This window comes from Pleurodeles waltl, chromosome 4_1 (genome assembly GCF_031143425.1).
Source record: "Pleurodeles waltl isolate 20211129_DDA chromosome 4_1, aPleWal1.hap1.20221129, whole genome shotgun sequence".
Classification (NCBI taxonomy): domain Eukaryota; kingdom Metazoa; phylum Chordata; class Amphibia; order Caudata; family Salamandridae; genus Pleurodeles; species Pleurodeles waltl.
In genome coordinates this window covers 651,218,497-651,232,828 of record NC_090442.1, presented here as the reverse complement: position 1 = coordinate 651,232,828, position 14,332 = coordinate 651,218,497, and the positions used below count along the sequence as shown (strand labels likewise).

General features: G+C 42.9%; 1 protein-coding gene across 1 annotated transcript in view; it reads right to left on the bottom strand.

Annotated features, from left to right (window-relative positions):
• FGD6 (FYVE, RhoGEF and PH domain containing 6) overlaps positions 1-14,332 on the bottom strand; it is a 214,078-nt gene that overhangs the window by 19,561 nt on the left and 180,185 nt on the right. The window contains exons 16-18 of the mRNA XM_069229102.1: positions 12,614-12,760; positions 12,182-12,284; positions 11,256-11,383 (exon numbers count right to left, since the gene is read on the bottom strand). Coding sequence (XP_069085203.1) covers positions 11,256-11,383; positions 12,182-12,284; positions 12,614-12,760 — 378 coding nt within the window. The remainder of the gene's footprint in view (positions 1-11,255; positions 11,384-12,181; positions 12,285-12,613; positions 12,761-14,332) is intronic.

Genomic DNA, 14,332 nt, shown 5'->3' with positions numbered 1-14,332 from the left:
ACACGTCCGAACCCGATGGCAGAAAGAAAACAATCTAACATGGAGTCGATGCCCATGCGCAATGGTGCCGAAGAGAAGGAGTCACTCGATCCCGTGACTCGAAAACACTTCTTCGAAGAAAAACAACTTGTAACATTCCAAGCCCAACACTAGATGGCAGACGGTATGCATAGTATGTGTATCTGCAGCTACACATACCATTGAACATGTATATATATATATATATGTATATATATATATATATATGAGAGAATACTGTCCACAAACGTACAGAAAAGCAGGTGACTTACTTAGTGTCTGGAGAAAGGCACTGTCAGTGTTAATGCTGGAAAAGAATTCACCAAACCCCAATGCAAGAAAGGACTCATCAAGCAAGCTGAATGTTGCATCTATCTCCAGATGACCAGGAAAAAGGGATACAAATAGCTTTATATAGCACACTGCATGGCACTAACTACTTCCAACCACTGTTCCCACGAAATATTCACTAAATATCTTCGAGGCCGGGGAAAGGACTCTAAACCGCGGCTCTGAAGTGAGTGAAAAACATTTACACTGCCTCAAAGGAAAGTATGTTTCCTTTCTGGAATAAAGAGGGGAAAATTCCAGTTTTAGAAGACTGAAGAGATAAATCACATATTATAGAAGATATTTTAAAAACTGATACAAATATATGGTCACTAGATCGAGAAAAGCAAGCAAGCAATTTTGATGTTCACTTTAATTAACTATTTCAAGTAAGTAACTTCGCTTTTTGACTAGGGTCCCTTTTCAGTTTCTTTTTTTCGACAACCAAGGGTTACCATGTGACTTCATTTCATGGGACATCTTCTTTCCTATGTCTGCTTTCGTTTTTACAAATCATTGTTCTGTAGTGTGATAATCCAACGGGTTAAAATAATTACGTTGTTCCACCTGCATTTGTACAGCATGCTTCTATCATTTGTATTGTATCACAGTGTTATGGAACCATAGTGCCATTTCTTCGTAATTCTGTGATTTTTCATTAAATGTAGTCATTTCGGTGCATTTTTGTGTGATTGCTAAATGGAGAAAGGTTTGTGTAAAATAGTGCTTGGTGGCTGATTATGTTGGTTAGGATGAATGAGCAAAGCCTACACACAAAGAATGCTGACACATACCCAACTCACTTTGTCTACAACAGGGAGTAGCTTTTACAGTGTACACAGCTAAGAAGGATTGTCATATTGTTGTGAGAGTCAAGCATACAGACTTGTTCCATGTACCTGACCCAGGGCTAAGAGGCTTGGGAAAGTCGGCTCTTCTACCCAGAAAGGAACAAATCCTGGAACTGACTCAAAAGTTCTCCACAACTGAGAAAAAGTAGTTAGTGGAAGGTAAGTCTAGTATTTAAGGTCTCTGTGCTGTGTATATTTGTGTCTTCTGTCTTCCGACTCCCTTGGTGTGCCAATTAAATTATTACAGAATATGAATGGTTGATTATGCATTTGTAACTTAGACGTGTGCACGTAGTATATACAGATATATGAGCTTCCTTGGCACAACTTTATCCCCCCCCCAAAAAAAGAAAAAAACTTAGAAAGATCTGTAGGGCCAGGACTCAACCCCTCAACTTGATTTTTATGTAGTGGTGCAATGTTTTCACTGAGGAAAATATGATTAGAAATTGCAAACAGAAGGAGAAAAAGAAGCAAGTGTCTGAATACTCCAGGCCTTGATTGTATCTGTTAAAAACGTGATGGTGCTCTGAACTTTCGGCACACCGCTGCAGTAAATTGGCAAGGAGGACGGTATTCCTTTGCCCTGTTAACACCCCTATTTACTAGGACAGGCACAGCTGCCAGGCATAGCTCCAGCTTCTATGTTCACAACTTCAGTGATTAAAAAAAACAGGTGAGGGAATTTCAAAGTGGTTAGAAAGAGGAAATAAGTGTGGGAAAAATGCAAAAACTGCTTGTGAGCTCACTTCTTAGCCAAGCTCTTAATTGGCTAGTGCTTCAAAAAACAAGAAAACTATTTTATATAGTGTTGCTTCTAGTGTCTAGTCTGATTTTGCAGGCTCTTCTGATTGTCCTCCAGTGGTGGCCGGCAGCTTTAGGAGGGAGGGGGGTGGATGGGAAGCACACACTCATTCTTTCACACACACTCATTCTTTCACACACACACACACGCACGCACATCCATTAACAACACTCATAACATTCAAACATGCACGCACGCACCTGCCTTCCCTCGTCAGCCAATGAGGGAAGGCAGCAGTCCCCGCATCGTCACAGAGTGGGATGGGGTCAGTGAGACTGCTGACCCCACCCCACTCTGTGACGAAGTGTCCCTTATTGACACTCGCCCTGGGTGCTTCTCGGCTTAAACCTGAAGCGTCCAGGTAGAAGTCAATGGGTGATGCTTTCCTCGTCACCCAGGGGAGGGCCTCGAGGCACCTTTGCTGGGCCGAGGAGGTCACGCCCATAGGAGCTGTGACCTCCTCAGCCCAGCAAAGTTCAGCTCAGGCAGCCAGGAGTCTGCCCAAATCATGCATGTCTGCTCCTGGCTGCCTGATCTGAACATGAAGAGTGTCTGTCAGGCTGACCTTTGTTTAGCCTGACAAACACTCTTCATGAGGGGCAAAAGGTGGGGGGGCGTGGCCCCTCGGCTCTAAAGGACGGGCCGCGCCTGTTGTCCTCAATTCAATTTTTCTGCCAAGGTTGTCAAGTCACACACACGGAGGTGAAGACCAGGGTGAGTCACTAAGTGGCGATCATCAGTAAGGTAATAGCCATGCTCCATTGCCTTCAATGAATATATTGTATAGGTGTTAATGACTCCACTGCGATTGACCTTCCTACATCTACATGCAAACGGCTCCCTTACAACTGGTGGAGGTCAGCACCAATCGGAATGAACAGAATTAACTATCCTTGTATTAGTTTAAGTGTACTGTTATGTTTCTCTTTTTAGGTGCTTGGTATTGTGTGTTTTGTGTAATTCAAATAAAGAAATAAAGGACAAAACTCCAGATCCTTGTTTATTTTTTATTGTTCGAATCTGATGATATCTCATATTTTAACCATTTCTAATAGAGTCTTTAGAACAGTGATATCAGGAATATTTGGCTTCGCACTTCCAATAGTCATCAGAGAAACCTCTGCAGATACCTTCTCAAAAAGCATCTGGACTTGTGCTAGATTCATTACCCTAAACCTTTTTCAGAGAATGACAAAATGTTAAATATGGGCATGGGACGATCTAAGCAACATCTGTAACTTACATATTTTAGACCTCATCGTCTGTTTGCACAGAGAGCACCATATCCCCCCTGCAGCCGCGGCCCACCGCGAAGCACCTCCTTGTCCCACGCCAGAGTTTGACAATCCATAGTACAGTACATTAGCTCAAACTAAAGCTCCCACTTCATTTAATGAGATTCAACTTGTGATCTGACGTGCACTAGCTGGTATTCCCATGCTGATGTTTTACTAAACAACCATCTTGCCTTCATCTTCAACAAACATAACCCCACAACATTTTTAGAAACTACTTCTTGCTGAGCCCTTTGCAGAGAACAAAATCTGAACTGGTGAAGGAACCATAAATAAAAGCAAAAACGACAAGGGAGCTTTTTTCGCTTAATTAATAGGGTACAAGTTAAGCCGTTCTAGGTAGGATTCACCTGGGTGCTTGCCTTTCCTTACTATTGGTAAATTGGACACTGCATTAGGGATCCCTGACCCTGATGAATGCCCAAGACCAGTTAGGCTACCATAAGAGCAGAAATATGTTGGCTTAGGGAGATGGTTTGAGTCAGTACTCTCATTGGCCATCCCAGTAATGTTTTTCGGTGTACCCAAGGTCCCAATATTAGGTGACATGCCTAGGTACTCCATGTTGTGGTTTTTTGGGATTCTGCCAATTGTCAAGTTATGTTTTATATAAGAACTCTCTCCTTCCTTTTTATCTATCAAGAGGCTGAGGCCGCAATGGTGCCATTGTCCTACCAGGATGGGGAGAGGCTACAGAGGATGAAGCATGACACGAGTAGTGTGTGAGGCTTCTTCTCCCAAAAGGAATGGCTTTCACTCGTGACCCAACAGGATTATTAGGTTGCCCAAGAATGGCTGAAACTTATACCTCTCAGTAGGGGATGAAGTTTTCGAGTTTTGTATGAAACCATACCCTTTTGTGTTTACATAATTAATCTAGGGAGTAAGTATGGTGGCCTCTTACCTCCCCCTCTCATGTTTGTGTCTTTCTAGCAAAAATGAGAGCTGCATTACATCTGAAGTTCAACCACAGGGAAAGAAGGAGGCGAAAGCTTATTTTCATCCTTTTTGGAAATTTCTAATAATATATCCCTTAGTGAAAACCGTGTACCCTCTTCATAAAAATCATTGTATGTTATTTGAGGTACAGTCATGTGTCAAATAAGCCCATGTATTTATATATTCTATGTGCAACCATTTAAGTGCCTATTGACAAACAGCACTATGCACCGTTTCAGATGTATAACCAACCATGGATAATTTATAATTTAATTGGCTGGAGCAAAAGAAATAGGATAGCTTACAAAGATGAGCATGACCTGTATAATAAAGGGAAAGAAAGCAAAAACAGTCTCCAAGGCGGTCACAGTCAAAAGGCCCAAAACACAGTACAGTTTCCAGTTCCTACTAGTCAGCATTAAAAGAAGTAATGGAAGATTAATCGTGCCTAGGTGTACCAAAAAGCTTCAGGGAGGGATGGAGGATGCCCATATGTAGCCACCAAGTCTCAAAATATATATTGCATCTTTTCTGAGCCTCAACACCAGGTGACAACATTCAAATAGTTGAGAAGAAAACGTTACTTAGCAGTAGACATCTGTTCGTGGCATGTAGTGCTGTAGATTCACATGCTGTGCATTATCCTGCCATCTAGTGTTGGGCTCGGAGTGCTGCAACTTGTTTTTCTTCGAGAAGTGTTTTCAAGTCCCGGGATCAGGTGGCTCCTCCTTCTCAGTGATATTGTGCCTGGGCATTGAGTTCTTTGTTAGAGTGTTTTCCCCGCAAGTGGGTAAGAGATAGAGTATAAAAGAAGTATAGAAAAAAGTATGTCCATGTGAATAGAAGTAACTATGTACAACTATATACAAATATAAAATAACTGGAATGGCCACAGACTTTCAGGGAGGGGGGAGCGCTCATGTAAATCTACAGCACTACATGCCACGAACAGATGTCTACTGGTAAGTAACATTTTCCGTTCAATGGCACATGTGGCTGTAGATACCCATGCTGAGCATAGAATGTAAAGCAGTCCGTCCTATAAATGTGGTGGCTAGCCTGTGGGAGTTGCAGTTGTATCAAAAAGTGTTCTTAAGACAGCTTGTCCTACATTAGCTTGCTGATGAGCTTGTAGATCTACGCAATAATGTTTTGTAAATGTGTGTGGCCTAGACCAAGTAGCTGCTTTGCAAACGTCCACTAAGGGAATATTTCCCAAAAATGCTATAGTGGCACCTTTTTTCCTTGTGGAGTGTGCATTAGGAGTAATTGTTACTTGTCTTTTGGCTTTAGCACAACATATCTGTATACATTTTACAATCCATCTAGCTAGGCTATTTTTTTGGTAATAGGATTTCCTTTGTGAGGTACTAAAAATGCCACAAGAAGATCTTTAGTTTCCTGAATTCCTTTGTTCTGTCAATGTAATACATGAGCGCTTTTTTAACACCTAATGTGTGGAGTACTCTTTCTGCCACAGAGTCCGGTTGTGGAAAGAAAACTGGTAACTGAATGGTTTGATTAATGTGGAATTGTGAGACAACTTTTAATAGAAATTTTGGTTTGTACGAAGGACTAATTTGTCCTTATGTATCTGAAAGAAAAGCTCTTCTAATGTTCAGCCCTGTAGCTCACTAACGCGTCTAACTGACGTAATAGCAAATAAAAAAGCTACTTTGTAAGGAAGGACTATATTGGACAAGAGTGAAGAGGCTCAAATGGGGGGCCCATGAGCCAAGTGAGTACAATATTTAGATTCCAGGATGGCACTGGGTGTAGCCTGGGTGGGATTACTCTTTTAAGTCCTTCCATGGAAGCTTTAATGATTGGTATTTTGTATAATGTAGTATGTTGACTGTTTTGTAAATAGGCTGCAATGGCAGCTAAGTGTAAACAAATTGACTTGTAAGCAAAGTTTCCATTTTGCAGGTGAAACAAATAAAGAATATCTTGTACTGATGGTGTTAATTGATCACTGTTTTGGACTGAGAATAACAGACAAAACGTTTCCATTTTGCCACATAACCGGCTCTAGTTGTTGGTCTATTTGCCTGTTTTAAAATGTCCATACACTCTGATGGTAACTGAAGATAACCAAACTCTATGACTTCAGGAGCAATATCGCAAGGTTGCGTGATTTGGTATCTGGGTGCCTTATCTGTTGGAGATTTTGTTTGAGAAGATCCGACCTGTTGAGTAGTCTCTTGTGAGGTACTAGGGAGAGATCTAGTAGTGTTGTAAACAAAGATTAGCAAGCCCATGTGGGAGCTACAAGGATCATTTTGTGAGAAGTTTGTTTGAATTTGCGCACCAGAAATGGAATGAGTGGGAGAGGTGGAAAAACATAAGCAAATATCCATGACCAGTTGATCATTAGGGCATTGCGTTTGGAAAGAGTGTGGGTACCTGGATGTGAAGCTTTAGCATTTTGAGCTTTCTGCTGCGTCAAACAGGTCTATCTGAAAGTAGTTTTGAAGGACTGTTGGGTGGAGTTCCCATTCGTGGACTTGTTGATGCATCCAGCTTAGCAGGTCTTCAAAGTCGTCTGTTGGCGAGAGAGACATTGCTGCAGAAGACGCACATGAAGTCTGGCATGAGGGATGATGGCAATATAGAATGCCATCATGCCTAGGAGGCACATCAATTTCTTCACTGTGTAAGTTTGATTGACCTGTATCTGAGAGATTGTTCGCTGAAAATTGTGAACATGTGCTGGTTTGGGGTAAGCTTACCCCAATTGTGTATTGAGAATTGCCCCTAGATACGGTTCAATCTGAAGAGGCTGTATTGTATTGATTGTAAACCCTAACTTGTGAAGAAGGTTTACTGTGATTTGAGTGTGAGACTGACATTGACTTAAAGTGGTGGCTTTGATCAGCCAGTCCTCCAAGTAAGGGAATACATGTATCTGTTGTTTTGAACTGATAATGTTGTTCCGCCACTACAAACCTTAGATATGTGCAGTGTGTTGGATGGATTGGAATGTGAAAGTAAGCGTCCTTTGGGTCCAGAGCAGCCATGAAGTTGCCTTTTTGTAGTAGTGGAATTACATCTTGAAGGGTGACCGTGTGAAAACGCTCTGATAGAATATATTGATTTAGTGGTCTGGGATCTGAAATAGGTCTAAGAGTGCCAGCCTTTTTGGAAAGGAGGACGTAGAGAAAGTATAATCCTGTTCCTTGGTAATGTATGGGAACAGTTTCCTTAGCTCATTTTAACAGTAGAGATTAAACCTCTTTCTTTGGAAGAGAGAGGTCTTCTGTTGACATTTGGTGTCTGTGAGGTGGAATGTTTGGGGGTGTTATTGTATGTTCTAAGCAATAACCATGTTGGATAACGGATAGGACTAAAGGTCCGATGTTGTGTGTCCATTGATTGTGGTAAAATTGAAGATGCCCCCCCTACTGGAGTGGAATGAGAGGGGGAATTGTGGAGGTAGTCAATGTTTGGCTAAGGAGGGTGAGACACGAGTGTTGGTGGTCTTTCCTCTGCCTCTGAAATTATTTCCTCTACATATTATTCTGAAAAAACCTCTAGAGTATGAGGAAGAGGCCTGATGTTGCTGTGAAGTGGAATGTTCAGAGGATGTGGTTGATTTGTAGCCACACTTATACATTGGGCAGCAAAAATAAAACCCTGCTAGCTTGAGTTTTTAGAGCACCCAATTGCTTTAGCAGTGTCTGTGTCTTTTTTAATTTGTCAAGGGTGGAGTTAGCCTGTGGACCAAATAGGTGCTTCCCATCAAAAGGCATATTAAGCAGAGCTTGCTGCACCTCTGGCTTGAAACCAGGACACCTTAACCAAGCATGTCTTCTAAGGACGTACTGGCGTTAACTTCTTGTGTGGCTGTGTCTGCTGCATCTAATGCACATCTAATTGAATTGTTTGTAGTTGTTTGACCTTCAGAAACAATTTGCTGTGCACGCTTACAGTGTTATTCTGAAAGGTGTTGAAGAAGGTCTTCCATTTCATCCCAGTGTGCCCTATCTTATCTTGCAAGCAGTGCCTGTGAATTGGCAATACGCCAATAGTTGCCCACTTGCGCAGCTACCCTTTTCCCCACTGAGTTAAGTTTTTTGCTTTCTTTTTCTGGAGGAGGCAAATCTCCAATAGCCTATTTGCTCTTTTCCTGGCTGTGGTATTGACGATGGAGTCTGGCAGGACTTGTGATCAGACGTAAAGTGGGTCAGATGGAGGTGCTTTATATTCTGTATCAACCCGTGTAATTATGGCGTAATTATACGGGAGCGCACGGGCTCTTTTAAAATGTCTCCGACAGGTCAAAGCATTTCTAGCAGCATAGGGAGAAATTATTGGGGTCATTACAACCCTGGCGGATGGTGTTAAAGCGCCGGTAAGACCGCCAACAGGCTGGCGGTCTTTTTTTCACTATTATGACCATGGCGGTTACCGCCATGGTCATCCGCCGCTTCACCGTTCCGCCCGCTGGGCTGGAGCTCCAGCCCGGCGGCCGTCGCAATACCGCTGCCAGTATTTCGACCCGGCTTACCGCCGTGGATTTCCAGCGGTAGGAACCGCCATGAAATCCATGGCGGTGAGCCCTATCAGTGCCAGGGAATTCCTTCCCTGGCACTGATAGGGGTCTCCCCCACCCCAGACTCCCTCCCCTACACCCCCAACCATCCCTGCCACCCCCCAAAGATGGCAGGGCCCCCCTCCCCACCCCAACCCCCAACATCACATAACACACACACACACGACACGCACGCAGGCACCACCAACACACATACACGCACACACACCAACATACATGTCTACATCCACACACTCAGTCAGACACGCACACCCATAAACAGACATACACGCACACATCCATACAGACATACCTACAGACATACACGCACTCATTCCCAACACAAGCAACACCCCCGCAAGCATCCACGCACTCACACCCCCCTCTACATACACAGACGCACACCCCCATGCACCCACACAACACCCCCCCTCCCCTAACGGACGATCGACTTACCTTGTCCGTCGATCCTCCGGGAGGGGACGGGAGCCATGGGGGCTGCTCCGCCGGCACCACACCGCCAACAAAACACCGCCGCGCCGAATCACAGGACGTGATTCGCTGGGCGGTGTTCTGTTGGCGTGGCGGTGGAGGTGGAGCAACCTCCACTTCCCCGCCGACCGCCAGTATGGCTGTTGGCGGCTGTCCGTCGTACAAAGGACGGAGAGCAGCCGACAGTCATAATACGCCGAGCGGCAAACCGCCACTACTGGCGGTTTTCCGCACGGCGGTCCCTCTGCTGTCTTGTTAAAAGACCGCCGAGGTTGTAATGACTGCCTATATGTACTTGTGTGTTGAGTTAAAGGGTATCAAATGGAAAGTCTTGTTCTATTGGATCCTTATGTAACTGCACATTGTGACAGACAGCAGCCCTGGCTATAACTTGCTGATACCCTGTGGTGTCCTCTGGAGAGGAGGGGTTGGCAGGGTAAAGATCTGGGTCCATATCAATAATAGAATCAGTGTTGTAGGGATCCCAAGGTCTGGGTCTTGTGGAGCACCCCCTAATTCTCCTCTATCACACACAGTTGAACCTGGTGGTGTGTAATCCCCTTAAATGTGAGAATTAGGTGAATAAAGCAGAGTGAGATGGAGGAGAGGGAGGAGGTGCTGCTTAGCATCCATAGTCTCTAGAATTGGTTGAATTGGAGACAGAGAAGCAAATGAATGAGCAGTCTGTATGTTCAGCTGTTTTCAGTACCGAAATTTTGTGTTGCTGTAACATTTTCGATCCCGAAGGGACGGATGTGGTACTCCCACTCGGTGTTGAAGCTGTTGGCGCTGAATTTGTTGGTTCCAACGCTTTTGATGGTTTCACTCGGTTCAAAACAACAGAGGTCGATAGATAAGAACCAGCCACAGTCTTTCCAGATTGCGGGGCAGAGTCTGAAGGTGGCAGCCAAATCAAGCTTCCGTGACTGACTGTGGCCCGAGGGCAGCGGTGGTCCGACGACCTCTTTCAGGGCTTTTTTTTTTTTTTTTTTAACAGTCTTCCTGGAAGGAGGAGGGGCAGCTTTTTTTTTACTCACGGGTTGCGCCAAGGTGATGTCCTGACTCTCAATCCTGTGCATGTTCGTCCCCGAAAATATTTGGGGTGTGCTCTTGAGTCGAGTGTACCATTTTCAGCCTGCATGCACTTCGGTCCTGAAGTGTTTTCTTGGACTGAAATAATCAGCATGTGTCACAGGTGGCCTCGTTGTGATCTGGGGAAAGGCAGAGGTTATACACTTGATGGTGATCTGCGTGTGAAAATTTGGCATGGCACTGAGGGCAGAATCTGAACGGCGTTTGTTCCAATAGGGTCTCATATTCTTCTGTGCCACGTGGAGATAGGCCCACCTCGAAGGGTACGCAGTTGAAGTTTGACCCGACTTGATTGAGATTATATTGAAGAAATGAGATCGAAGAACAATGCCATTAATAGAAAGTAAAGATGGAAAGAGAGTCTTGAACTGGAGCGAGTAAATACGAAGCGAGGAGAAACATGTTTAAACCCGACGGCGGATTTCTAACAAAGTACTCAATGCCCCTGCACAGTATCTCCAAGGAGGAGGAGGAGCCACTCAATCCTGTGACTCGAAAACACTTCTTGAAAAAAAGCAAGTTGCAGCACTCCCAGCCCAACAGTAGATGGCAGGATAACGCACAGCAGGTGTATCTGCAGCCACACAAGCCATCGAACCAAATGTTAGCAACAAGAAATGGTAAATCAGGTAATAATAAAAGGGGGTTTCAAATACTAAAGGAGACCTAAGACAAGACCATTTGAGCGGTAAACAGAAAGAAGCGTTCTGAACTGTGAACAAATGCGCTTTGTGAAATTCATCTTCTACTTAAGAAGCAGCTGTAATGTTTTCCCCACCATAAGGGGCTTCCTAGGTAAGTTCACTTAAAGAGAACTCGCTCAGTTTATAGAATGTTCTTTTACAGATTGTAAACTTTTAAGAACATTTAGTATGGAAATAAAAAAAAAAATAAAGTACCTCCTTCAAAGCAGCTGGAATTTTTTTCATTTTTCGAACAGATGGAATGCTCTGCAGCACAGTTGATAAGGCACTGGATGGTGATTTGTGATTTCCAGGGGAGCCACTTTTAAGAGCTTGTTGATGATCTGTTGTAAACAGTCACAAAATGGAAACAGAATTTGATTAGTCTTTTTAGCCTTGGACAACCACAGAGCTGCATATCAAACCATGTCTTGGAAAAGGCTGCACCCTCTAGAATTTGGCTTTTTAGGGAATTGCAGTACCATGTTAACTTGAGCTCTAATTTATTGTGGTAAATGCCTTCAGATAGGAACCCAATCAAAACCGAACCCGCAGCATCATTTCATCATATCTGGCTGACAATTTCCAACATGAAGAAGAGAACAATTAAAAACAAAGACAAACCCAAAGAGATTTTGCATTGTGTTTTTGGTGAAAAGCTTATGCGAGTTGAGCGCTAAGGTGTGGGTTGTTTCTGCAAGATTACGATTGTGTAATCTACCTACCTGCTAAGAAAAGTTAAAAAAAAAAAATAAAGTCATGCAAGATGTACATTACTATGGAGCGTTTAAATAAATACACAATGCATTTGCCACATGCATTAACGAAAGTTAAGATAAACTACCCAATAGCACAACATGCAGACAAGATTTGAAACATCCGTTATGAAATAGACCAGTTTTTAAAGGCAGGCCAAATCACTGGGCAACATACTTTAAGAGATGTAAAGCACTTTATGAATTCATCAGGCACAAAGAAATGAAAGACGGACTAAGCAATCGGATGCACATAAAAAAAACAGTGCAAAATCCCCAAGACAGAAAATCATCTCAATAGGTCCCCAGGCCCAGTCCAACAACCAAATGGATACTTGTGTAAATTGGAGCACTCTCCCTGAACAATGAATAAAATAACTATCTTACCTTGTTTCTGCAGCTCTGCGAAGCAGTGATCACACACACGCTCAGGGTGATTTTTCAAGTATTCGAGGCTGTGCTTATTCCCAGAACAGGCCTGACAGACAATCTAAAAAGGACATAATCAATTAACATGTATTATTCCACAGATGAAGTAGAGTAGACGTGAATTGCCCACCACCTGCCTCCCTCAAAACATGAACATAATACTGTAAATGTAATGCTGTAAATACCAACCCCGTCTGCTGAGCACGTCAGTTCCCCACTAACAGGAACAAGCCTATGCTGGGGAGAACCTACTCCCCAGTGGCACACACTGTTCATGTGCAAGTTAATGCATTGCCGTTTACTGAAATTAACCTTAAATGGCCCAGCCTTTACAGCAAGTGACTTGGAGGGTGAAAACTTTACAGATAAAGACATTCACCGGACACCTACCTTTCCACATGCCCTGCAGTGGTGCCTCCGCCATGTCAATGTGAATTCACTCGTGCATATCATGCACATCGTTGCTCTGGTGTCAGGGATCCAGATGGGAGCTTTTGAGCCCAGGGGACTGTCTTCCTTTTCCTTCTCCTGCTCGGCCTGGGATAAAACATCTGACTTAGTAGAAGTTTAGAAAAATATTCTTCGAAAAAACGCTCCAAGAAAATCTAATCAAGCCAGGCCTCTCTCAAAGACAATGAAACAACATATACATTCAGCAAAACTTGAACAAATGCCTAGGCAATACACCCCTTTTATTTTTGAGCCTGGCTTCTCGCATTACATTCTCAACTGGAAGGTAGCTGGTGACACTAGCCAAAAAGGCAGTGCTCTGTCGTATTCTGTTCACTCCAGAAATATTTTAGATTTTTTTGCCTTGGCCCCCACTGTAAAATCTTCAGAAGCTTAAATATACTCTTTCTGTGAATGTCTCATTTCATAAGAGCATCAGTTAAAAGGTTCACCTGCATGTATCTGTATGCTTAGCTCTAACTTCACGTCCGCTCATATGAATGCAGTTTAAAGATACTTTGTTTACATGCATCCATCAATGTCAATCCCCGTCTGTCCTATTTGTGGAGATATTAAATGTCCCCTGATGTACACGTTTTTTTTTCTTTTGGCTATTGCTTCGTCAAGGGTTGTAATTTCTGTGATTGGAGATTCTCGACCAATTTTGGAGCTTCTGTGCCTCTCACGAGCATTTGGAAACTTCTTATAGCCAAAATTCAAGGAATTGCTTACGTTAGAAATCTATAATAGCAATATAATACATGGGATTCTGGAATCACTGTGTAAAAACCAGCCTCTCATTTCTTTATAATAAGTGATTTGTGAAGCACTTAGTCTCCTATTATTAAAAAAAGGACATAGCCCCTCAACTGTACTAACTTATTAAAGTTGCGCTCTAACATTACAATGCCTTCTGCCAGAACCAGCAGCCGAAGGGAAATGTAGGGCAGATCACGGAGTATAATTAAAGCAGCTGTTAAAAGGACGAAAATTAACATTACTTCTGCTCTGTTCTAGCTGTACAGTGACATTCAGAAAGGAGATATTTGTGGCCACAAGTTTTTTTTTGTACTCCTTAGGTAATTATAGACAGATTCTTTCTGCACGTTTCTACATAGTCTGAGCTAATGCGCTTTTTTTTTTTTAATGATTTGTATTAAACTGATTCTAAAACATATTGCAGCAAATAACACGTTTTTAATGTGTTTAATTTTGCACTAGAGATTTTTTTTTTAATCTTCATATTTGCAAACATAATCTCTCTTACATATGAAAGGGCTATGCACCATAGATTTAAGTGGCTTGTGAAAAAGGTGATGGTGTGACCATGGATTATAAGAAAAAAAGTACCTCTGCCATACATTATAAGGATATATTGCAAATCACATCGGAGTTTCATAACCTTATAAATGAACTCCTGTGTGACTTGCAGTATCCCTATAAAGTATTCCACGAGGTACTTTATCCCATATGTATTACATAGCATCAGACACATATGTTTATAGAGCACACATGGGTAGAGTAGCAAAGGGGCATAGTAAAGGTTAAGAGAGATATAATGGGCTGAAATTGGCTGCAATCAGGGACTGAGTAGACGGTGGAAGGTTGGTGTAAAGAAATGGCTCCCTGTTGCAGTTACCCCCCACTTTTTGCCTGATA